The 25,710-nt window shown below is 39.4% G+C and overlaps 2 protein-coding genes across 2 annotated transcripts in view; both read left to right on the top strand.

The window, feature by feature from the left end:
* The window catches only part of cct6a (chaperonin containing TCP1, subunit 6A (zeta 1)), a 679,017-nt gene that overhangs the window by 117,461 nt on the left and 535,846 nt on the right, over positions 1–25,710 (top strand). The gene's annotated exons all lie outside the window — the stretch shown is intronic.
* LOC114655682 (BICD family-like cargo adapter 1) overlaps positions 1–25,710 on the top strand; it is a 46,369-nt gene that overhangs the window by 11,680 nt on the left and 8,979 nt on the right. The window contains exons 3-6 of the mRNA XM_028806841.2: positions 14,341–14,457; positions 18,722–18,868; positions 20,421–20,606; positions 24,446–24,607. Of these exons, the coding sequence (XP_028662674.2) occupies positions 14,341–14,457; positions 18,722–18,868; positions 20,421–20,606; positions 24,446–24,607 (612 nt within the window). The remainder of the gene's footprint in view (positions 1–14,340; positions 14,458–18,721; positions 18,869–20,420; positions 20,607–24,445; positions 24,608–25,710) is intronic.

Raw genomic sequence — 25,710 nt, forward strand, 5'->3', positions numbered from 1 at the left:
ATGTGAAATGCAGTGTGCAAGATTGCTCAATAGTATAAAAGTAAAGAAACAATGCAGAAAGACATACTGGAGGCGGAAAATAACAAATATTTATTGTATTCATCATTGTTTTAGCAATGGAAAATGCAGAGAACTGAGTACATATTTAATTAGAAGGAGTATCCAAAGTAATAGTAAACATGAAACAATTTTCTAATCTTATAGTATAGCATACTGTATATGAAGTAGAGAGTAGTAACTTAAACTGAACGCTACTTCAGTAGAAATAATACAAAAGCAAACAGCTTTGATTCACCTATACTTAAGATGAATAATTTACTTAGGAAAAAAAAGTTTGAATTGTATAAATAATTGATTTAAAAGTCAGTAACAAAACAAATGTTTTATAAAAAAAAAAATATGATATACAAACAGAAAGCAGAACTAAGCCATCAAATTAGACAGGAGTGCCATAGGCTGTAGCACTGCATCTGAGGTACATAAAATGGTTGAAAAACTACAAGGGAAGTTGAGGAGAAGTGTTGGAAACCTATGAGTTGGCTTAATAGGGTACAGAGATAGATATGGGAATATTGAAAACATGTGCAATGTTTTCTGTTCAATTAAATAGACAAACAACTGAAGACAAACAGTAGAAGACTGACTGACATGCTGTGGCAGAAGAAGAGTGAGCCCACTCCCATGGTCACCAGTCTCTTACCTATAAAATGCTTGCAAATATAAAATGCTTGGCATCAGTGATTTTTAAAACAGTGCAAACTGCCCTTCTGCTTTTGTACACAGTGTTGCAGATTAAGAAAATCCATTCTTACTGTTGTTGTTAAGGTCAACATGCTTCTGTAAGGCTTGACTGCTGAAACCATTTTGTTCACGCAAAACATAAATTTAGTTTGAGCTGAGTTCTGATACAAAATGATTAGCCCATCTCGTAAATGTTTACTTGTTTGTTATTCATGCACAACCTACTTTATAACTGATTCACAATTCATTGTTTTTAATAGTATAACCAAAATATACTACATTATAAAGTGACAACAGTCCAGAAATCCTTGGTCCAAACCAGCTGAAATCATTTGTACCCAGTAAAGAAAAGAGACTGTGAAGTTACTTAACACTTGCAGTGCAGTGTTAGTGCAAAACAAATAATGAAATTCTGGATATTCCTATTTCTTGTTTGTGTGAATGCTGTAAAAGGCCAAATAAATACACGCTTAGACTTAAACTCGTATGTTTCAATGGGACATGTGGCCCCACATTTCAAATGAGAAATATTAACTGCCAGAGGCTGTATCCTGAAAGATTGAGTAATATGATTTCTATCATTTAAAGAGCTCGAATTTCACAATTGCCAAATTAAGTTAACAATTCAGGAAGGAGGAAAAGAATGCTGTGCACTTTTAGCATTGTCTCCATTCAAAAAAGCAAGGACTCCTAAAGATGGGTGTTTGCCTGAAATTGAATTTTGCTAATAAAGTTTGGGTCTTGTTATAAAAAGCTGACAAGAAGTACTAACTAGATGATTAACCAATCAATCAGTCGGAATTTTACAGTATATAGCATATTCCTTGGGGAACATTATCATGAAGTACTGAACAGAACACTTGACGTAGCTTAAGAGGGACATACAGTGCATCCGGAAAGTATTCACAGCGCATCCCTTTTTCCACATTTTGTTATGTTACAGCCTTATTCTAAAATGGATTAAATTCATTTTTTCCTCACAATTCTAAACACAACACCCCATAATGACAACGTGAAAAAAGTTTACTTGAGATTTTTGCAAATTTATTAAAAATAAAAAAATTGAGAAAGCACATGTACGTAAGTATTCACAGCCTTTGCCATGAAGCTCAAAATTGAGCTCAGGTGCATCCTGTTTCCCCTGATCATCCTTGAGATGTTTCTGCAGCTTCATTGGAGTCCACCTGTGGTAAATTCAGTTGATTGGACATGATCTAGAAAGGCACACACCTGTCTATATAAGGTCCCACAGTTGACAGTTCATGTCAGAGCACAAACCAAGCATTAAGTCAAAGGAATTGTCTGTAGACCTGTCTCGAGGCACAAATCTGGGGAATGTTACAGAAAAATTTCTGCTGCTTTGAAGGTCCCAAAGAGCACAGTGGCCTCCATCATCCGTAAGTGGAAGAAGTTCAAAACCACCAGGACTCTTCCTAGAGCTGGCCGGCCATCTAAACTGAGCGATTGTGGGAGAAGGGCCTTAGTCAGAGAGGTGACCAAGAACCCGATGGTCACTCTGTCAGAGCTCCAGAGGTCCTCTGTGGAGAGAGGAGAACCTTCCAGAAGGACAACCATCTCTGCAGCAATCCACCAATCAGGCCTGTATGGTAGAGTGGCCAGACGTTGGTTTTACTCCTGTCTGGAGTTTGCCAAAAGGCACCTGAAGGACTTTCAGACCATGAGAAAGAAAATTCTCTGGTCTGATGAGACAAAGATTGAACTCTTTGGTGTGAATGCCAGGCATCACGTTTGGAGGAAACCAGGAACCGCTCATCACCAGGCCAATACCATCCCTACAGTGAAGCATGGTGGTGGCAGCATCATGCTGTGGGGATGTTTTTCAGCGGCAGGAACTGGGAGACTAGTCAGGATAAAGGGAAAGATGACTGCAGCAATGTACAGAGACACGCTGGATGAAAACCTGCTCCAGAGCGCTCTTGACCTCAGACTGGGGCGACGGTTCATCTTTCAGCAGGACAACGACCCTAAGCACACAGCCAAGATATCAAAGGAGTGGCTTCAGGTCAACTCTGTGAATGTCCTTGAGTGGCCCAGCCAGAGCCCAGACTTGAATCCGATTGAACATCTCTGGAGAGATCTTAAAATGGCTGTGCACTGACACTTCCCATCCAACCTGATGGAGCTTGAGAGGTGCTGCAAAGAGGAATGGGCGAAACTGGCCAAGGATAAATGTGCCAAGCTTGTGGCATCATATTCAAAAAGACTTGAGGCTGTAATTTCTGCCAAAGGTGCATCAACAAAGTATTGAGCAAAGGCTGTGAATACTTATGTACATGTGATTTCTCAGTTTTTTTATTTTTAATAAATTTGCAAAAACCTCAACTAAACTTTTTCATGTTGTCATTATGGGGTGTTCTGTGCAGAATTTTGAGGAAAAAAAATGAATTTAATCCATTTTGGAATAAGGCTGTAACATAACAAAATGTGGAAAAAGTGATGCGCTGTGAATACTTTCCGGATGCACTGTACATTGCTGTACATATTAGCAGATACTAAAATAAAGTGAACTTACATTGCATTCAGAAAGGCTAGGACATGATAGAAAGATGAATAATACAGTATGTTAGTTCTTCAACAGTTGTTATCATTTGAATGTAATATCTTGGATTAGATTGTATCACACAGAACAACGCCATTATATTTTCCTGACAGTAAAATTAGCCAATGTTAATATTTCACTTTTCTGACTGAGAGCAATTTAAGATTGGACAGAGTTATGTACAGTGTACATAAGGTAAGGCATGGTCAGTAAAGTCATCTGAACTGTACAATGCAGAGGTGGAAGGTATGATAAAAGGAGAAGATATAATCTTATAAATCAATGTCAATGTCAAAATGCAAAGGTGCAGATTTTTACAGTGAACCTGGAAAGTTGAGGCTGAAGGAGGTTTGCGCACTGACTTTGCAAGAAGACCACGTCTCCCAAAGTACAGCCCTAAAACTGAATGAGCTGTATTGAGGCGAATGTAATACAATGTTGGAACTGAGATAATCTGCACGACACCATTTTTGTTACACTTTTAAGTCTTGAACTATCAATGCAAATGATAGGAAATGAATACATAAAAAGGGCCAGAAACTGTCAGGAGTTTCTGGGTGGATGCAGACAGATAGAGAGGAAGCTCATTGTATTTGGCGTTTGATGGCCTGGTGTGGCACAGCAGGTCATGTTGGAAAAACAAAGTCAGCTTTCCGTATCTACAGTTGTCTGGTATTTGGAAAAAAAAATGTCTTTATTTGAAGTTCCATGAGTGTGTTGTATGCCACTGAATTCCTGTAAGAATTAGCCAAATGGATTTAGTTATGGAGACTGCTGGAATGTTGCCCAGGGTCAAAGTGTAAGTGGGGGGGGTGAACAGGTTATGAATGCCATAATACAAAGTTTATGTGTAATTTCTAACATCATTCTAGCCTGGCTTTGTAGAGAGAAGGAAGGTGTGAAGCTGAGCGTTGTCTTCTCCTTCTAACCTCTCAGAAATGTTAGTAAACTTGAAAGGGCAGTCCTGAATCGTACAGGAAAAACATGTTTGCCAGAAGATAGCTGCTAATCTCAGCATATAACAAGCAGGAAGTGGCTGCTTGGTTGGGCTGCGTGGAAAATCCTCCTCAATTCTGGTGTACTTTACACTGCTTGGAGGGAGCCGGAGAGAAAGACGGCGACAGTGAGAGAGGGAAGCTAAGGCGGTCCTGTCTGACTCGGCCAATCTGCCAGCCTGTCTCCGTACACCACAGAGGCAGAAAAGCCGAGAAGTGTTAAGCTAGAAGAAAGTCTGAGGTATGTATAAGGGAGACGGAGGCTTGAGTTGTGTAAGAATAATCAGTCACGGGGTGCAGGGTTTATTTCTTAATACCTCTGTCTGCTATCCACTGAGATAAGCACACTTGTCAGAGTTTATTTCTTTATAGCTACTGATTTTGTAAGTAATGACATAGCACTAAGTGCAGGTTACTTACAAGCAATTTGGCCAGGTAACAGCTCAGGCAAAACAGAAAGTGATTGTAATAAGGCATAAAGGCAGATGCAAGTGTGTTTTTGAATGTTTTTAATTCTTGGTACAAAGGAGAATTATCTCAACAGTGGACAGCCCAGTGGTGCAGCCTCAAAGCTTCAGGAGACTGGGCTTTCTGTGTACAGTTCATGCAGTTTGTTTGTGTGGCTTGTATGTCATCTAATGTATAATGTATTAGGCTAGGATGCTCAAAATGGGGTAAATGTGCTTTGTGTGCAGGCTTGATATCCAGTGGACTGGCTGGTTACTGCTTTGTGCTCAGTGCTCCTAGGATGGAGTCTGAACTAGATGAAGTGGGCTCATAAACTGGAAGGACGGAAGTCGCATTAGGCTTAAAGTACCATAGCAGTAGTAGGGGAAAAGCTTGTGGGATCATCATTTACCTTTGTAAGGTCTCAAGCGGTATTGGAGGATTGGAGGTTTATGTAAAAATGAAAGTGGACCAGTTCTGGTTTTATTACATATATCTATTGTGACGTTACAAATATCACATTTAGTATATAATGTGTTCAGAATTACCGATTAGTAATTGATGTTTTTGCTAGATAGTCTGATGTGATCAGATGTATAAATCGTATTGTGACATTACTGACTGAAAAGCTGCACAAAGTGTATATACTGTAGATACTGACAAGGTGCGCAGGCGTAAGCCAATCACTACATCACATTCTTATTGTATCTGAAAACTTATTTTGTACCCGCTTTCTGAAAGCAAATCACAAAACTTTCTTTTTTGAAAGTCTCCCCAAAATGAAGGCCTCTAGTTCCTAATAACAAAATTCTATAACTGTGTACTTTACATTTGGGTAATGCTCTGCTATGTGTGGTATGTTTGTAAAACGATCAGAATGTGTGGGGGGAATTCAACTCTTATACCACGCTAAAATGAACAGTTCAGGATACAAGAAAGGCTCCTGTTGTTGTGGAGGAGGTTCGGCATTTCTAAATACATAAAAGAGCGTTACAGGTTTAAAGCAGGAGCACTTTTGATTTCTGCTGTCTGGAATTGGAAGAGTTTGGGTCCACCAGGAGCAATGAATCTGGGCTGAGGACTATCTTTTTCTTTCACAGCTTTGTTTCCTCGTTTATAGTATGAAAATCACAATGCTTTGAAAAGGTTTTGGGGGGTAAATAAATTTGAGTTAAGGTGGAGAAGAAGCTGAGTTAACCACTTTGATTTAATACGCAGAACTGTTTCCAGTGAACAAGTAGTGAAAGCCTTGCAGACCAGTCATAGCAGAAAAGAGCAAACGTGTTTCTTCGAGTGTAAGGCATGAAGGCAGCTATCTCTGTTTTGTGTTTGTTTGGGCTCCATGACCTTCAACAAAAAATTCTCCAGTTTGGACATAAAGCCAACTGTGTGATAATTGCTGTCCCAAGCAACTATAAGTCCTCCTCCATCTTTTTCTCATTCCCTTCCCCCCAGTTTTTCTGAACCATCCCTCTCTTCTCTCTCTCAGGTCAGTGTAGTGTAGCAAGGCAGAAACTGACCCACCAGCTGTGACAGGGTTTAGACCACTTAGAATATTGCCGTCTGACCATGTAAGGATGCACTCGGCGTCATCTGTGTTAGTCTGGTCAGTCAATCCATTTTTACTGAAGGCTCAGAGATTAATGGCCTTGGAACAAAGGGAGACCCCCTATGGTGCATTGTGTGCAGATGAGTCCTTCCATTGTGTGCCAATAATGCTTCACCTACAAGGGGCCTTCAGAGACTTAGGGCAGTGAACTGTGGCTGCCATCCAGGTCCGCCAACTCCATGCGGTTGTCTTATGATATGAAGATGCCATGCTGTGTCTGAAGCTGTCATTGTCATCTGATTATGAAGTACAAAATGTTACAGGCATGCTAAGTCAAGGGAACCTGTGTCAACTGAAGGATAGATCATTAATGTTATTATATAGCACCTTTCAGTGTTGGCCATATTTCAAAACTATTTTCATGTGAAGCACAGAGTACTTTTAACAAAATATATAATTAATAATAATAATAATAATAATGGGCGGCATGATGGCGCGGTGGGTAGCGCTGCTGCCTCGCAGTTAGGAGACCCAGGTTCGCTTCCCGGGTCCTCCCTGCGTGGAGTTTGCATGTTCTCCCCGTGTCTGCGTGGGTTTCCTCCGGGCACTCCGGTTTCCTCCCACAGTCCAAAGACATGCTGGTTAGGTGGATTGGCGATTCTAAATTGGCCCTAGTGTGTGCTTGGTGTGTGGGTGTGTTTGTGTGTGTCCTGCGGTGGGTTGGCACCCTGCCCAGGATTGTTCCCTGCCTTGTGCCCTGTGTTGGCTGGGATTGGCTCCAGCAGACCCCCGTGACCCTGTGTTCGGATTCAGCGGGTTGGAAAATGGATGGATGGATGGATGGATAATAATAATACATTTTATTTATACAAGGCGCCTTTCAAGGAACTCAAGGACACCGAACAAACAAACAATAAATAAATAAATAATTAATTAAATAAAAGACACAATTATAAAAACTTAAAACATCAGAAAATCTAGAAATTAAAACCAAACAAAACCATTATAATCAGGAGGAAAAAGAAAAAGCCATTTTAAACAGATGCGTTTTAAGTTTACATTTGAAGGATGAATATGATTTGATATTTCGGAGATCCGCAGGCAATGAATTCCAGAGCTTGGGAGCAGAACGGCTGAAAGCTCTGCTCCCCATGGTGGTTAGACGGGCGGGAGGGACAGTCAGATGGGTGGAGGAAGAGGATCTAAGGTTACGGGATGGAATGGCAACATGAAGAAGGTCAGACAGATATGGAGGGGCGAGGTTATGGATGGCCTTAAATGTTAATAGTAGAATCTTAAAATCAATACGAAACTTGATCGGGAGCCAATGAAGCTGCTGCAAGGCCGGAGTAATATGGTGAATAGATGGGATTTGAGTGATGATACGTGCTGCAGAATTCTGGACTAACTGAAGCTTATGAAGAGATTTATTAGGGAGACCAAAGAGGAGTGAATTGCAGTAGTCCAGCCGAGAAGTGACAAGACTATGAACAAGAATGGCAGTAGTATGAGGAGTGAGGGAGGGGCGAATGCAATTAATATTACGTAGGTGGAAGTAAGCAGACCGGGTGATGTTATTAATGTGACATTGGAAAGATAGAGTACTGTCGAGGATGACACCCAGACTCTTGACCTGAGATGATGGGGAAACAGCAGAGTTATCAATAATAAGAGAAAGATTATTGGTTTTGGATAATGATGATTTTGAACCAATGAGGAGAACCTCCGTTTTGTCACTGTTTAATTTAAGAAAATTCGAAGAAAACCAGGATTTAATTTCAGCAATGCAGTCAATAAGCGAGGGTGGTGGAAAAGAGGAGGTGGGATTACCAGCAAGGTAGAGCTGGGTGTCATCAGCATAACAGTGAAAATTAATGTTATATTTACGAAAAATATTGCCAAGGGGAAGAAGGTAAATAATAAAAAGAAGAGGCCCCAGGACAGAGCCCTGGGGCACACCAGAAGTAACAGCGGTGGGTTGGGATGTGAAGGTTTTAAGCTGTATGAACTGTATGAATTATGCCATTTTTATCTAGTGGTAGTTTTTAACCAGTGACTTTATTATTTTTCCAGTTCCAGTTTTTTACCCATTAGATTGAGCTACCTGCCAGGAACTCCGATTAGTCAGTCATTACAGTATGTAGTCCCTTTAATGTTGAAAAAAAATCACAAAGAGCTTTACAGCATATTAACAGGCATACACTGCATAAGACAAAGCAAAACATAACACTGCACTGGCAAGTTAGGAGGCTTCTTAAGGTCTTGTAGTGTGGCAGCGGTAGGATTATGATAAGCTCATTTTCAGGACCACCACACAGTAAAGTCAGCTGATGTTATGTTACTCTGTCATGGGCCCTTGAAAATAGGGGACAAATTCAAATGTGTTAATAACCACAGCAAAATTTTAAATCCATACTGCTGTCCGCCTTGAATAGATTTTCATATATCTCTATATATTTTGGATTGATCTAATAAAACTGTTTACTGTTGCTTTTCTTGTTAGGGGATTAAGGCATCTTATGTTGCCTCTGTAATCCTCGAAGTCAGCACATGTGCCTCATGATGGGTGCATCGCAATGACAAGCAACAGTAACAACACAGAGGCCATAAACAAGAAGGGTCAGAGTCACCTCTATTTCCTGAGGAGATTTAAGTTGTTTGTTACATGCAGGCCACTCTTCCATGTTTTCTTCCAGTCTGTAGTGGCCAAATTATTTTTCAAAGCTGTAGTGTGCTGGGAAAAAAAGCATTAGTGCAGGTGGTGCCAACATTGTAAATAAACTGATTAAAAAGGTTAGTTCAGTCTTATGAGTCAGGCTGGTCTCACTGGACACAGTGGTGAAACAGAGGTCACTCAGCAAACTGCTTACTATCCTGGACATTGACGCTCACCCCCTTTGACCGAACAGAGGAGCAAATTTTTTTTGTGATCAAATTTTTATTAACAAAGTATAAATTATAAAGAATTGCAACAGCTCACAGAAAGGTATATTATAATATACCAATAAAATCCCCCCCCCCACCCCTGGTTTTATGTGAACAAAGATAGTCGTGGAGTGGAAGGCACAATGAAAAAAAAAGAATAACTAAATAAATAATTAAATAACCTAAGTAAATCTAGGTATGCAGTTTCCCTCTATATGAGTTAGGACAAATTGTGAGGCTGACTTCCAGTTTAAAATACAGGTGCTAGATGAACCATTCATAATTTTTGCAGATAATTCAAGTAAAATAAGATTAAAAAAGGAGGTTTTCCACAAATCAATTGATAATAAACTACAATAGGTGATTTCCAGCACGAGGCTAAGGCTAGTTTTGCAGCAATTGTGCCTAGAGAGAATAACCTTTGCTGGAAAGAAGAAAGAGAGACAGCAGAAAAGTCCAGAAGAAGAAATAATTGAGGCAATAAAGGAATTTTATAAGAAAGAATAGATGAGAGAAAGTTTGACCTCCAGGCCCCAAAGAACCACCAACTGTGGGACACTGCTAGAACATGTGTAAAAAAAAAAAAAAACCTAAGGTCTTATAGTACAAAGGATGAGCACATTTAGCAACAGTCTGAGACAACTGTGTTGCTCCAAGGAGACCTATATAAGGTCGTTTCTACCCTCAGCCATAAGGAATTGCTCCTCGGCCATGGTGGTCTCATTAGCTGTGTGCTGAATGGTCCTGAGCTGGTCTATCTTAGTAGACATTAGTGCTCTGGGTAATATACTGTTACAATGACTGACATCCTATACTGTAAAATTATGAGTACAATGTGTAAAATACTAATCAATATACACTTAGTAAATGCCCACACTTTATCAATCTACTATTAGATCATTCAAGTTTTATGTGTATTTGTTCCTTGTTAGCATATTTAAGATTATTATAATTCCTGTTATATATCTTATATATAATTCGCCAGTCTAGTCACTCACTCACTCACTCATGTCTGTCCGAAGCCAAATGTGCAGTTGCCTTCTGCGCAGCTGCCCAAAAAACCTTACGAGACCGACATCGCGGCAGGCAGCGGATTTATGGCCGCGAAAATTCAAAGAGAAAGGCGACTTCGATTAAAGCTCTAGAGGCCTGAACGGCGATTTCGACTACAGCTCCAGGCCTAATTACGCATTCATTCAATACACCTATATCAGGTTTGTGGTGCTTATACTTACTACTATTGCACTCGTGCCCGTTTCATCTTACGTTGTCGAAATGGGCTCTTTGTCTAGTATATATATATATATAATATATATATACAGTGGAACCTCGAGATACGATCACCTCTGTATACGAGAAATTCAAAATATGAGGAAAGTATGAGCGAAAAATTCAGATCTAAATGCGAGCATTGGCTCGCGTAACGAGCCACGAGCCAGGCTGTGGGTATAGTTCGCGGCTTAGCGAGGGGGCGTGGTAGCAGTTGCGAGCCGCGATCTGCGGTGTCTGCGTTTCTCACTTAAGTGCACAGGTGGGAAACTGCCCACATCCATGATTGTTCCTGTGGCTGATGGGCTGCAGCTGCCATGTCCTCCCCGCATATATAGAGAAGCACGAGCCGGTTAAGGGGGAGAAGAAGTAAAAGAAATGAGAGGAGAGACAACGGAGGTTGCGGCAGGCAGGCAGGCGGGCGTAGGAAGTCGGTGCGGGAGAGCAAGCGAGTGCAGGCTCGCGTGTAGCTGAACAGGCGAGCCAAACAGCTGAAGCAGGACGGTGTAGAGAAGGTCAGCTTGCATTAAGAGTGTCTCGCCTGTTGCAGAGCCCGCAGGTGAGACGCTAACAGAGAAGAAGCACCGGGGATTGTCATCTGTTTTTTAAAGACTGCATCCTTTTGACGTTTTAACCTCGTGTTAAAGGATTGTTATTCTTGTGTATTTTAAACCTCCACTTCACAACTGTTTTAAGGATTATTTATTTAAAGATTTATTGAATGCTCTACTGCACTTTGGACACCTGTTTTGATTCTTTTAATAATCAGTTATATTATTTACCAGTGTTATTTATTAAAGGTAGACTACAGTATATATAATTTATCAGTGTTATTTGTTAGGAAAATTGATTTTTATGTTAATATATTTGGGGTGCAGAACGGATTAACTGGATTTCCATTATTTTCAATGGGGAAGTTTGTTCTAGATACGAGAAATTCGCTATACAAGCTCAGTGCTGGAACGAATTAAACTTGTATCTAGAGGTTCCACTGTATATATATTTGTACATTTTATCTCTGCAGCTGTAACCCAGTAATTTTCTTTGGTATTGATAAAGAACTCCTATCTATCTATCTATCTATCTATCTATCTATCTATCTATCTATCTATCTATCTATCTATCTATCTATCTATCTATCTATCTATCTATCTATCTATCTATCTATGTGATCTTACTGCTTCCTGTATGCAAGACAGATAACTGTTTACATCTAAAATGTCAATCCTCAGAGTAATTACAAAATTAAGTGATCTGTCCATTCGAGAAAGGATGATGTACAGATGTTTTAACACAGGCAGTGTAGTAGCACAGAACTGTCATTCCTGCCTCACACCACCAGCATCTGCATTGAGGTCGCATATTTTATTATATTTACAGTACATATTGATTGATATCAGTCAGTATGCAATGGAAATGAGTAACACTTGCCAATTACCAAAAATGTAGTCCTTCTTGTGCTGTGAAGTAAATTACATACATCCCCTTTTTCCATGGTACACCTGTACAGTGTCGTACGTATGGAAATGTAAAAACTGTGAGTGACTGTTACACTTTTCAGATAATATTGTCTACTTTTTAAAAGAATAGACACAGTAATTCACATCAACATTTAATACTTTCAATAACGGCATTTGGAGACAATTTTTGAGGTGAAAAGTATACACTGGAGGAAACCATGTCCCTGGTGCTGAGAAAGACAAGTAGTGAGGAGAAGCACACAGCCGGTCTCCTTTTAAAATGGCTGAATCGCTCAAAAAAGTTTTGCTTTTTTGCCCTATTCCTTCCTAAAATAACACAGATGTGCTGCTTGGCAATGTGTCTGAAATTTCAAGACACTGATCAATACTCAATAACTTGGCTTGAAAAATTGACATATTTGGCATGTTTAAGGCTTTAGTTTTCAAGTCTGAACCCTTGGCTTCTTCAGTGTCCTTCATGTGTAATGTCAGCCTTTCAGTGTGTTCTCCTGAGATGGTGTATTTGATGCATTATGGGAAGGCACTAACTCACTACTCTGAGTTCTGGGAGTTGACTAACATGTTGATCAGATTCTGCTGATGTTCAAGTCAGAAACAATCAAAGGTATAACATTTTAACAATGCCAGCCTAGAATCTGGGGAGACTATACTTTAATGCAAATATATCTTAAATGCAGAAATAGCTAAACAGGAAAACTAATTGGACAGCATGCAAAAGTAAAGGCATTATTTAGCAACAGATTATGAATGTGGTAGTAATTAAAAACTGTGGCCACTTGAGCCATCGAGGGAGAGACAGAACATGTACTGATACAGCGCATTGCCACACACACCACATGGCACCTCAGTAACCTACTAGCTCCAATGCAATGGAGCAGTGTGAGGTTTTTGTTTTTTTTTCACAGTGGCTGGAGAGCCAATCCTGCCACCAACCCCCAAGATTTCCCTGAAAGTTGGAGGACCTGCTTGCAGGGCTGGAGTCAGGCTAGTGTTGTACCCAGGAGGGAGCAATAGCAGGTTAACGGCCTTGCTCAAGGAGGGAGGCTTTTCACCCTTACAAAATATGACCGACACAATGGAAAACAGATATTTTTCTAAGCTACAGGCTGTCCATTTTTCACTGACTGCAGTAGCTATATACATTTCACAATAGTGAATCTAATTTTGCAATGAATGTCTGATGTACATTTTCTACATAAGTGTTCAGTAAATCTGACTGATCCATCAGAAATATTCTGAAAAGCTTGTTTCTGTGAAAGTGTGGGTGAAACAAACACATCCAGCAGGAAGAAGGCATATTGAAGCAGGATGTCAGTTTACGGAAACCATATAATAAATAATAGCATATTAATAATTAACTGGTAAGATCATCTGCGGTATGTGGTGACACCACTGTTGCTTTGGAAGATGATAATGTTGTGACACTGCCAGTAGTCTCTTTTATTTCTTTGTAAGGAACATTTGGTAGTAATGACAATTTTTACACAGTTGGATAACAGTGAATGATGATGGAATTAGATTGTGTAATGGGTAGATTGTCTGAGACTGGGACAAAAACAGTGTCATGTAAATATATTGATATTTAGAGACTGGCTTGTCTCCATACTGTATGGAATAAAACATTGACTGAAGCCGAGTTGTTCACCATGGTCAAGAGTCCAGGCCACATAATGCTCTCACTAGTGGTCTGTTAGAGTTATCATGAACAACAATGAAAATTCAGGCCTTCATACAGACATGCAGTGTCTGAAGTGTTTTTAACAGTGTGGATGAAAGGGTTGTGATGTGTTCTTTTAAGTAGTTATAACATTAGCCATTAACACCAGAAGGAAATTACCTGAATAAGTGAACTTCATAAGTAAGAATGAGCTGCTGTACCCACTAAAATCCAGGTTGGTCTTATCTACAACATGGCTTTAGATGGCTTATAGTTAGCTATACTATCTTGTCAGGGTAAGGAGAGCACAAGCATATGAAATAAAATTGTATCACTTAATTTTGATGACATTTGTGACACTCAATACAGTTTTTTGGGTTCTATTATAATAAAGGCACAACAAATTTGGAATTTGCAAACAAAACTAGGACCAATCAGAGAAAAAAGACTTCTTCACATCCGTTTCTGAAAAGGCACAAGACTTTGATGTCACAGCATATGTGGCCCCTTATTCTATAAATGGTTACCGTGTCATAAATAGGAAATATGAATCACAAGTTGGCCTTTGAAGTAGTCGTATTTGTGTATGTGGTTTTCCAGAAGAAGAAGCAGTATGCCAACGAAGTACTCATTGAGGCATGTTTAAGAGAAATTGCACCACCATTGCCTTGTCATGCATTTGTGACTGTTCTAAGTGACGCTCTTCCCCTACACAGGCAATGCAGAATGAGAAGATGCTCAACAACGAGTTACTTGTCCTCAGAGAGCAGTTCAGAGAGAAGGCCTTCGCACTGCAAGAGGAGGAGGGTCTTGTACATTCACTAAAAAAGGAGGTAACTGATGTTTCTTTGTATGTGTTTATTTTTTTATCTTCTGCATTTAGAGTTTGGATGTTTTTCCTAGGTTTACCATTACTGCTTAGCACATCCTCTGATAACATCAGCTGTAAAGTTTATGTTTATTTATGGAATTTTTCACTCGTTAAACCCTTTTTCTTTGAGTAAAAATGTAGGTTATACTCCAGTCATTTGTTGCTCAAAATTAGGTGCAGTGCGTACAATGCTGTTTTCTAAAATACACAGCTTAAAATGGCATCCTATTGGACATATAAAATGAATGATTTTCTCAAAACTCTCAATTATACTTCGGCAGTAAGCAACACTCATTTTCTTCTCTTTTCTCCCAAGTCACATAATGTGACAGAAGTAAATAACCTTTTGAGTGGTTCAGGCTGTTTTAGGGACCTTGTATTATTTAGATCACCATGTAACTAACTACTGCCTTCACTCTTCCATGTATGAACCTCTAGAAGAATGACGACTGCAGCTAACAGGGTGTATATCTGTAACACATCTGAAGGCCAAGCAGACTTCATTTGTGCTTTAACTGACTAGGCCTTGGATTGTACCCTGTTCATGAAGTTATTGGTCAGTTTGAACAGAACATACTAAGAGAAGATATAATTATTGTGCTTAGGAGAAAGATGAATCGACATCAGGCTGAAATACCACATGAGGTTGTTTTAATTCAAGTGAACTGTAAGGGTTTGAGATGAATGTGATTAGAATGAGTAACAACTACAGCTCAGAAGAAAAAATGGTGATGGATGGAAATGCGAATATAAAGGGTGGCAAGTGAAGGTGAGTGTAGTGTTATGTTCATGATTCAGTTCAATTGAATAGACATAATGTTTGTCACAAAATAGGCATATACAGTAACACATATAAAGCAGTACAAAAGTGTAAAAACATAGCCTATGCATACATATTATGAAAGCAGGGTGAATTATCATTAAATTTGAGATACTTACCAGGTACATTACTAGGCTGGCCTACTCCTGCACTTTATGATTAACACAGATACACACACGTTCACATAGAGGCCCTATTCAGACAAAGTCTCAGGTGATGACAATTACAAGTCACCCTGCAATATTCCACATAGGACCACCTTCACATAAATGCATACCAAATGCCTGTCACTCTTAGCACTAAGAAACGTACGGTTTTCCTTGAGAGACACAAACACTGAATCACTTTAGTTATACGGCTACTTTCTAACCAACAGTGTCTTATTTCAACTGTACTTGTTCTAAATGTCAAGATATCACCTCTCAGCCTTGATAAATCCCATAAATGCCAAAAAGGGACTCTGCTCTGTTGGGCCCTTAAGCAAGGCCCTTAACCTGCAATTGCTGAGCGCTTTGAGTAATGAGAAAAGCGCTATATAAATGCAAAAAATTATTATTATTATTATTGATAACCTTGCCGGCAAGAAAACAGTAATCTTCCTACACTAGGGCGCCCTATGATTTACTTAAGATATAAATAGAATAGAAGTATATACAGTAGATACAAAAAGTATAGAAGTACAAAAGCAACATTTCTTTTAGTACTATTACACTTTAATAAATGTCATAAGTATATCAAAATAAAACCGAAAGAAAAATCTGGACATAATTTTAAAAAAGCTTACTGAAAATCAGCATTGTCAAGTGTGAATGTTGTCCTGGATGGCATTTTGATTTAGAATCGGTGTAATTCATTGGTTGAATTCTCCTATGTCCACATGAAATGGTCATGCGTGTCTCGATCTCTGACGTTACTTTCTATGTCATTACTGCCTTCTGTCGCTGCTCTTTTAGATAGATAGATAGTCACTTGGACAAGCCATATCTTTCTATTATATACGGAAATCCTGTGTCGAGACATTCTCAGAGATAATTTCAAGAGATTTTGAAAAGTCCTTCCTGCCCTCCTCTCAAACATTTACAACCACGCACAAGGTACAATCATTTGTCATTCGTGTGTGTTGTCAGACACAGTTCATGTGCTCTCAGCTCCTATAAATTTTTACATTTAACACATTTAAATTCATTTATGAAAAGTACTCAACATCCTTTAAAGATGCTTTTCTGAACAGTACTTTTAGACATTCAGTCTACTCGTTTCCTTCGATGTAGTCCACATTTTAATCATAGTTAAGAGTTGAAGACAAAGTAGAACGTCGTAAAGAGGTTCAAAGACATTGGTGAGACACACATGCAGAGCAGGTTAGAGATTAGGAAAGTACAAAAATTCAAAAGTTTAAAAAAACTGATAGTAAAGATCGCATTAGTGCTAACAAACGGAAATTATTACTCGTTAAAATAACGGAACAGCGAAAAGAGATCGAATATATGGACATAGGTGATATGACAGAAGTATATAGATTTTGTTCGGCTTTAAACTTTAAGTCGGAGACTTGTAGATCGTCTAATTCATGTTGCTATCAGGGAAAAGTAGTGCTTCTTCCCAATGAAGAGTCATATCCGCAAGAATTAAAAGATTTGTTGTTTGGTGAAAGTGAAATCCACATACACAAGCGGCTGAGACGTGAAGTGGCTGGCGCGTAGTGCAGGCAGGGGGTTGGTGAGCGAAGCGAGCAGGGGGAGAAGCTCCCTAGTTTATGTTAAAACACACGAGGGATTCCGGGAAATGTGACATTACACACATTTGGTTGAAAAGCTGAGACCGAAGGGGCACTGTTATTTAGAGGGAGGCTTATTAGGCTCTGAGGACATTTTGGCTTGTTTTTCTGACCTTGTGTATTGGGCTCAGATAATTATGCTTCCCGACTTTTAGTACCGACCAAGGCACACTGTAGACAATTCTTTAATTTGGCCAAGGTGGTTTAATTTCCTTTTTAATTTCTACACAAAATCCTTAGTCCTTTGCAAGGAGTTCCACTTTTCTTCACAAAAATCAATAAGAAAAAATCCAGTCAGTAAACCGTGATCACACATTTTATAATTTCATTAGCCAGAACAGCTTTATTTCCTAATAAAAGAATTACCAATCTGACAGGGAGCATATATATGGCAAAGAGTGTGAGGGCCAAAACAGACCCTTGATGGACTCCACAGGTCACAGTAGCACAGGAAAAAGAAAACCTACCAATATTTACAGAAAAAGCTCTATTATTAACACAGGATTTAAACCTGGCAAAGGCAGTACTCTGAATGCCTACCAGATGCTCCAGACGATTTACCAAGATGGTAAGTCAGTTGTATCAAAAGCAGCACTAAGGTCTAGCTGGGTCAGAGATGCAGTCCCAGTATCATCTTCCAACAACAAATCATTAGTCTGTCTTAACAAAGCGGATTCTGTCCTGTGGAGTGCTCTGTAACGCAATTGAAAATTTTCAAGGAGCTGATGTTTGTTTTTGGAAAGTCATGAGCTGTAAATGCACAGCCTTCTCTGTGATTTTAGTTTAAGAAAAGGGAAGCTTAGAGATCGGGTGAAAACTTTTAAGATCTGATTGATCAAGATTAGTTTTTTTTAAGAATGGGCTGGACAACAGCAGTTTTGCGGCTGGTTGGCACAGTACCTGACACTAAACAACAATTTACTATTGATAAAATGCTTGGACCAATGACGTTCCATGCCTTTTTTACAAAGACCAGAAGGCATAATATCCAAATCCTGTGGTTTCTATTGCTAAAAGCAGGGTGGGCCTTCTTGGCCTGTGTGAGGCTACTTATTTTGTGTATTAACCTGTATACAACAAGTTCTTTTATAAACGATTAATTGACATTGAATTTTTAAAACTGCATTTTCATAGAAAAAAATAGTTACTTGCTGTTTATATTTGCTTTAAGTTAATCTCGGCATTAATGTGAATGATTAAATATCGAAGTCCAGGGTTAGCGTAAGCCTTTTACCCAGTGCTGCCAGGATAGATTCCTGAGTTTTGTGACTGTAGAGCATTGGATTAGGCAGGTTTAGGAAATTATTGGAAGACTGAATGGACTTGTAATATGAATAATGATTACCCTATGGTCAATATTAACAATGTTTGTGAGTAACCTTATACTTCCTTAAATATTTACTCAGTTTCAATATCCATTAGCACAATTACCAAAAACTAAATTGATGATAGCAAGCCTGCTAAAGCTACTAGCAGTTTCAGTGGTTACCTGTTGGACTATTAGGAGGCTGACATGAAATAATCCTACACAATCTCTTGGTAGTGACATACAGAGCAACTGACACTTGGACACAATTTTACTGCCCTCATAAGAACAATGAGATATGTATTTTTTTTTTTTTTACACAGGTACTGATGTTGTCAGAGCAGAAATGTACCTTGGAACATCAAATGAAAAAAGTCTGTGAGGAGAATTCATATCTGCAGGCCAGTTTAAGCTCCTTACACAAGCAGATTACAGAGCTGGAAGAAGGAAATCAGGAACACATGCAGCAGGTGAGAAAAAGACCCAAGAATCAAAATCTGAACACATTCTTTTCTGTCTTACCATAGGGCATAGAACAAACTTAAAATCAGTTTCCTGGACAAAAAAAGGAAAAAAAAAACTGTATTTGTGTAATTTTTGTAGGAGGAAATATTTTTGCCTGTATTAAATTATGGATAAATTGTTTTGTTCTTTTGTATGGAAGCCAAGAGAGGATGTGTGATATCATTCATTTTTTAAAATTTTCTCAAAATAAAAGAATATTTTTAGAGATCTCGATAAAATAACACTTCGTTTTCTTGAGGTAATTGAAAAATGTCCTCGTAATCTTGAGAAAATGAAATGTTTCCCAAAGATAAATATAGGGTATTAGAACAATGTAGATGACAACAGGCCATTCAGCCCAACAAAGCACACCAGTCCTAAACACTTCATTATTTTAAAATAGCATCAAGTCTATATAGCTTAATGAGACCTTATGTGTTAAGTACAATCACGTTTAAACCCAGAATGTATCCTGAAATGAACATGCAGAAGACTAAAGAAGGAAACCGAATTAAAATTAGCACGTAAACAGCTATGATAAACTCACACTCTTTGGCATTGGTGTAAACTGATGTATCATTGGCTTCTCATGCCATATCACCTGGATGCAAGTGCACTTCATTAACAATAAACCTGAAGTTCTCCCATCTTACTTCATCAGTGCTGTCAGTGAGTACGGCGTTTGCTCAAAAATAATGGGATTGTCTCTCGATACTGAAAATGTGCCTATGTTGGCCGTTGCAGTTTGGCACAAAGCAATGCAAAGCAGACGTGTAACAAATCATCCAGCATGATTACACTGGTAGCAGAAATGCATAATGCAAATAGGCTTGCGTTTGTGCACATATCACATGAGTTCTCCTCAGTTGCTATCATTGTTGTTATCTGTTGGCAAGCTCGCCTGGAGTAAAGGCTAAGTTGCATCTCGAGAAAATGATTCTGTTATCTTGAGAAAACAATAAAAAAAATGATGTTACACTTTCTGTACAAAATTATATTATCTCAAGAAAAAAAATGTATTGTACGTCCTCTTTCGCTTCCGTACTTTTGTATACATTCCCTAATTTATTTTCTTTATCTGCTGTGGGACTGCAAGTGGATACTGATATGCAGATCAAATCTGGGAGCAGTACACTTGCACTTCTATCATTGGACTCTGGGCCGAGATATCTCCGCTATGGAGTTGGTCTCACTGTTTCTGTAGACTTTCACCAGATAATCGTGGCTCAGACCTGCTCTCAGATAGACTGATAACATCACCTCCTGTGAGGTGTTATTGTGTACTGTTAGAGTGTGCTACACAAACAAGACTTGTACAACAGACAGGCCGAAAGGAAAAGTGTTAAGAAAATGTGCTCTATTATTCCTTTTTTCCTACTGCTGGTGCACATGAGCCTTGTAAAAATCTGAATAGAAAATCCTCAACTTTGCAAGGCCAGCTTGATAGTACTGTAAATAGAGCTGCCATCGATTGAAAAGCAAACCTTAAAGTAATATCTTTGGCTGTATCGCATGCAGTTACGTGAGTGCCAGAACGCACTGGCAGAATCCCGGAATATAAACCAGGAGCTGCAGGCACAGCTGGATGAGCTAAGAGAAGAGGCCTCATTCCATCTGGTCACCCAGAGTGACACGTCTCTACAGTCCGAGATCAAGCTGAGTCTGGAGAGTGAAAATGCATCCTGGACACAGGAGGTAGAGCAGGTATGACTTGTACATGTTTGCTACTGGTCCTCCGCCTTATTATCTGTAATTGCATAACACAACAGTAACTGGAAAAATGTATCCCTGAAAATAGGAAGTAACACTTTCGTAGGTTTACAGACCAGTGTATTGTATGTGCTTGAACTAAAATGAATTAACTGGATCTTGGCTTGGATTGCCTTGCCTAATTTTCTTATTCAATCAACTATTATATAACATCTTTTCCTGCAATCACCAAACTAATGCACTGTTAGTTTCAGTTACGGCAGCCAATTTCAGTGATACAATCACATGTAACCCCTCTCATGGAGTTAGCCTGCTGTAGAAAAAAGAGCTGCACTGTTAAATGTCCAGTTGTTCTTAGGAACATAATAAAATCTTCTCTGGCTTTACTGGCACGACAGCTTTTTGCTCTCTTTGAGCAGAGAATGATCTAAATTCATATCCCAGGTGGCCAGTGGAAGTGACTTGTGGAGGGTTGGATTGTTTACCTGCTGTACCAGTGAGTCTGCGCTAACATTCACTATTCATTGAATCTGTGATACTGATACCAAATATGTAGGTGTAGTTAGAGGTAATCAGCTTCACTGAAGCAACCGTGGCACAGACATTGTACTCCTAAACAAGAACAGTAAGAGTCCAGAGCTAAACAGGTATCCTGCCTAAATACTTTAACATGCACCTTGAATTTAAGCAAAGGATGAGTTATGGAGGAAATGACATTTTCAAGTAGCCACATAAAAAGCTTGTTAAAGTATCTTTAGAGGCTCACATGCTTCACACTTTTCATCCTCTATATTACCTTCCACCCAGGCATCCTATTTCCCATGGTGTTGCCAGCAAGACCACAGCATATTATTCAAAGTATTTACCTGTTTTTCCCTTAAGAGTAAATATACCAGAGATAACTGTATGCCAATTCCCCAACACTCATCCTTTTACTTTTTGTCCCATCTATATCAGATTCCTGAAAACTGGCCTTGCATGGGTACTTGCCCTGCCACCTCCCACCTCCTTGACAACACCGTCTGTTACAGATTTTTTTCATTTGTTACTGCTAGATCTCTTAGCATGTCTTCTGTAAATCTTATGCTGACTATGCCCTGGGCATTCTGCCTGTATTTCGAAATAAACTAGCTGTGTAAGCCCGAGCTGTAAAAAGCCTGGGGTCCTAGAAATTATTGAAATAGTCAGAAAAAAACTGAAATGTAGAGATATCAGGTAATTGAATGGAACTACTCTGGGCATCTCTCTCTTAGGAGGATTTGTTTTGCCGACGTGCTCGCCTGTGTATTAGCGGTGGGAGGAAAAGTAAAAGGGGTACCGTTTTGCTGATGTTAGTGACTAAGCGACTTTGTCTTTCTTCTGAGGTTTCGTGTTGCTGGCCTCGCTTGTATTATTAGCGGCTAAGTGAGTTTTCTGTTTCCTCGCAGGTGGAGCCCTTACCCCAACTCCACCTCTCGCATCCGGGCCAGACAGACACACACACTTTCACGCGTAGACGTTTATGTATAAGATAAGCAAAGGGTAATACATCTATCCAGTATAAAATCCCTTTAATCCTTTATTTTTGTAGGGACCAGAGCCTTTCCTAGCAGCATTAGACACAAAGCAGGAACCATCACAGATGAAGCACAAATATAATACATAAAAGTTGTAATAACCGATAATCAGACAGCATGATGAGTTGAGGTACCACCCTGGTGAACCCCATTTAATAAAGTTCCTAAGAAATGGAAAGTGAACAGAAAAACAAAGTCAACAGCATCTAGTGCTGGGAGGAACACTGGTTCATACCGAAAACCGCTTTTTATTTTTGTTATGATATGGATTTTTCTTATACCGCAATACTGTTGTTTAAATAGCGTAAACAATGTTCAGAATGTGGTGCAGCGGGAAACTGTTTAAGGGGGGCCCTTTTTCACTGCTACACCGCTAAACATGCATGCAACAGAGTACATGCGTTAGTGGAGGTATTGAGCGGTGAAAATAGATAATAATAATTTTTAAAATTAAAAAAAATTATGAATTAAAATAGATAGAGAACATTCCGAAACTGAAGCAGAAGAACTTTTGTCGAAAAAAGGAGCCGTGTCTGTTGTCTGGAGATTTTGGTTTTAAAAGGTCGGATGTGGACCAAACAACTATTTACTGCAAATGGTGTCGAGCTAAAGTTGTCGCCGGAGGCGGTAACACAAGCAATTTGCTGCACCACCTTAGCCGCAAACATGCTTTGGAGTGCCATGAATGTATGGAACTAAGATTGGCACCCTCCACGTCCTCGGGTAAAATTGAAACAGCTAGACGACACTCAAGTCAGACGTCACTTGTAGACGCATTTGCTAGAGCACTGCCTACGACAAAAAAAGCAAGCGGTGGATCAAGATAACCAACGCCGTTACAATCCATATAGCTAACGTGTCAGTGGACAGAGATTGATAACATTAACAGAAAGCGTAGTTGGTTTACAAAAAATATTTACTATTTATTCCTTTTCTAAGACATGTTCAGTGCAATACAACTTTTAAGTCTAAATGCCTCTTTGGATGGTTGAAAATATGTTGTCAAAATTATAATTTAAATTGTTTGCAAAAGTTGTTCAATAAAAAGGTTCTATATTTTGACTGCAACTGTCATGCAGTGTGATTCCTTCTCTTTAGTGCCACCCTCTTGAAAACTATCACATTATGGGTCCATGCTAACCTGTATTAATACTTGTGTGCACATTAAAATGTTTTTTTGTACAATGTACAATTCTCATGACAGTGGAATAGGTTATTCTTAGCCAGTCTACTGCAGTAATTGCAGTGGAAAATGTGGTTAACTTCCAGTCATGCATAGGAAAAAAAATACAGTCGAATACTGTGAAACCGGTATAATTTTGAAAAATACCGTGATATAGAATTTGGGTCATACCGCCCAGCACTAACAGCATCTGCCTTGAAAGAAAAGGTCCGGGTTATTTCAGGTTGCTTCTTAGCAGGAATTCAGACTCCGTAAGTTAACACTGAACGTGTACTTCCGGTGGCTGTACTGTTTATAATGAGGGATCCTGATGGGACTTCCGGGAGTAGAGAGGAAGTGAGGTCGACTGACAACCCACTGCAATGCAGTGGAAAAGGAGAATGTGTTAGCAGCAGCAGCGCCCCCTCTCAACTCCCAGTGGTATTGTTAACCTTGTGAGAGCCCTGAAGACGTAAGTGTACATGCTTGACTGAATGTAACTAAACTGAAAATGTTGTCAGTGATTTGTAAAAGGCTGAGGAACTATAAAACAAGGATAAAAAATTGTATGTATTAGTGTTCAGTACATATGCATGTTTTATTGAGCTTATAGATCACGTTATAATTTGTACAGCACAGTACAGTTAAAAATTCAATCAATGCAGTATTGAAGAAATTCATATTTAAAATTCAAAAAGCATAAAATCATAATCAACAATCAATATCCTTACCTTGCCAGTTTACAGAGCTACAGTATTTGAAAAGAAAGTCTATTATGAGATATTACAAAATGCATCAGATGACAAACAGATACATGGCAGACATCTGGAAAAGTTTTTATATTGGACGAGTATTAACAAATTCTTGCCAGATCCAGATTCTAAATAAGCTTTGCCCTGTTTCTCATAAGGAAAATCTGTTTTTTTGTAGTTTTAGACAATATAGGATATCATTTTCTTTTGTTTAATAAAGGGTGTGTTAGGAATCTTCCAGCTGACAACGATAAGTCAATGCATGAGGAATTTGGTCTAGAAGATCACAATAGAGTTTTCATTGAAAAAAGGCTACTTATGGAATGAAGTCCAACTAAGTTTTACATTTGTTGCCTACATCAGGTTACAAGACAGATCGAAACAGTGAACATGCAGCTCTTACCTCTAGTGGGGGGTGAAGACACGGACATTTCAGCAGAATCGGGCACTTCTGACAGCCTCCACTTAGCACTAGAGCATCTCTATGAACTTGTGGAAAAACTTGTCAAAGGCCACTCCTTGCAGGTAAGACATTTTGCCAATAAAAGCAGTACCACAGGGAAGCTAAGTGGACCCTGACCATTAGCACAATTTTCTGGAGAATCCCTTTTCCTGTAGCCATCCTCAATAGGTGAGGTTTCCTCTTGTCGCTGTCCGTGCTTTTGATAGTTCTCTGTGGTTGTGCTAATTCTGCCAAGGTCACTTCCCTTGTCTCCGGCTGCCAGGTGGTGACATTCACAGTTCCTTCACATGTGCCAGTTTGTATTAATTAGAATAATATTTACAGCATGCAAAATCTTTTCTGATTCTTTCTCTCTTCTGGAGGTTTCTGGGCAGCATGGTGGCGCAGTGGGTAGCGCTGCTGCCTCGCAGTTGGGAGATCTGGGGACCTGGGTTCGCTTCCCGGGTCCTCCCTGCGTGGAGTTTGCATGTTCTCCCCGTGTCTGCGTGGGTTTCCTCCGGGCGCTCCGGTTTCCTCCCACAGTCCAAAGACATGCAGGTTAGGTGGATTGGCAATTCTGAATTGGCACTAGTGTGTGCTTGGTGCGTGGGTGTGTGTCCTGCGGTGGGTTGGCACCCTGCCCAGGATTGGTTCCTGCCTTGTGCCCTGTGTTAGCTGGGATTGGCTCCAGCAGACCCCCGTGACCCTGTGTTCGGATGCAGTGGGTTGGAAAATGGATGGATGTAGGTTTCTTTTGTGTTGACTTTTTTCAATAAAAGAAATCTGTCTTTCATTTCTAGACTCCATAGGTACTGGCTTTAATTCATTTCCAAACATGCCTTTATTTGCCTTTGAGGTGTAAGATTCCCGTCTTTGGATCCATTTTAAACAATGCCGGTAGCTGTCTTTCCTCTAGTCCACTGTAAGTCTAGACACCTACATATGCGTTAATGTGAAACATGATGTTCTGCCAGCGAACTGGCTGGTAAACTTTTGAACAAAAACCAGGAGATGCACATAGAAAACAAAAGAAAACAAGAAAAGGTATAAAGCGAAACAAGACCAAAGTCCAAAACGAGAGACAGTAATCATGGATCGAGAGAACAAGAGGGACGAATCTGAAAGTACATGTGAGAAAAGAGCACAAAGATAAACTCTGAATACTTCAGAAATTTGGTATCCCCAG

Source organism: Erpetoichthys calabaricus, chromosome 8 (genome assembly GCF_900747795.2).
Source record: "Erpetoichthys calabaricus chromosome 8, fErpCal1.3, whole genome shotgun sequence".
Taxonomy (NCBI): domain Eukaryota; kingdom Metazoa; phylum Chordata; class Cladistia; order Polypteriformes; family Polypteridae; genus Erpetoichthys; species Erpetoichthys calabaricus.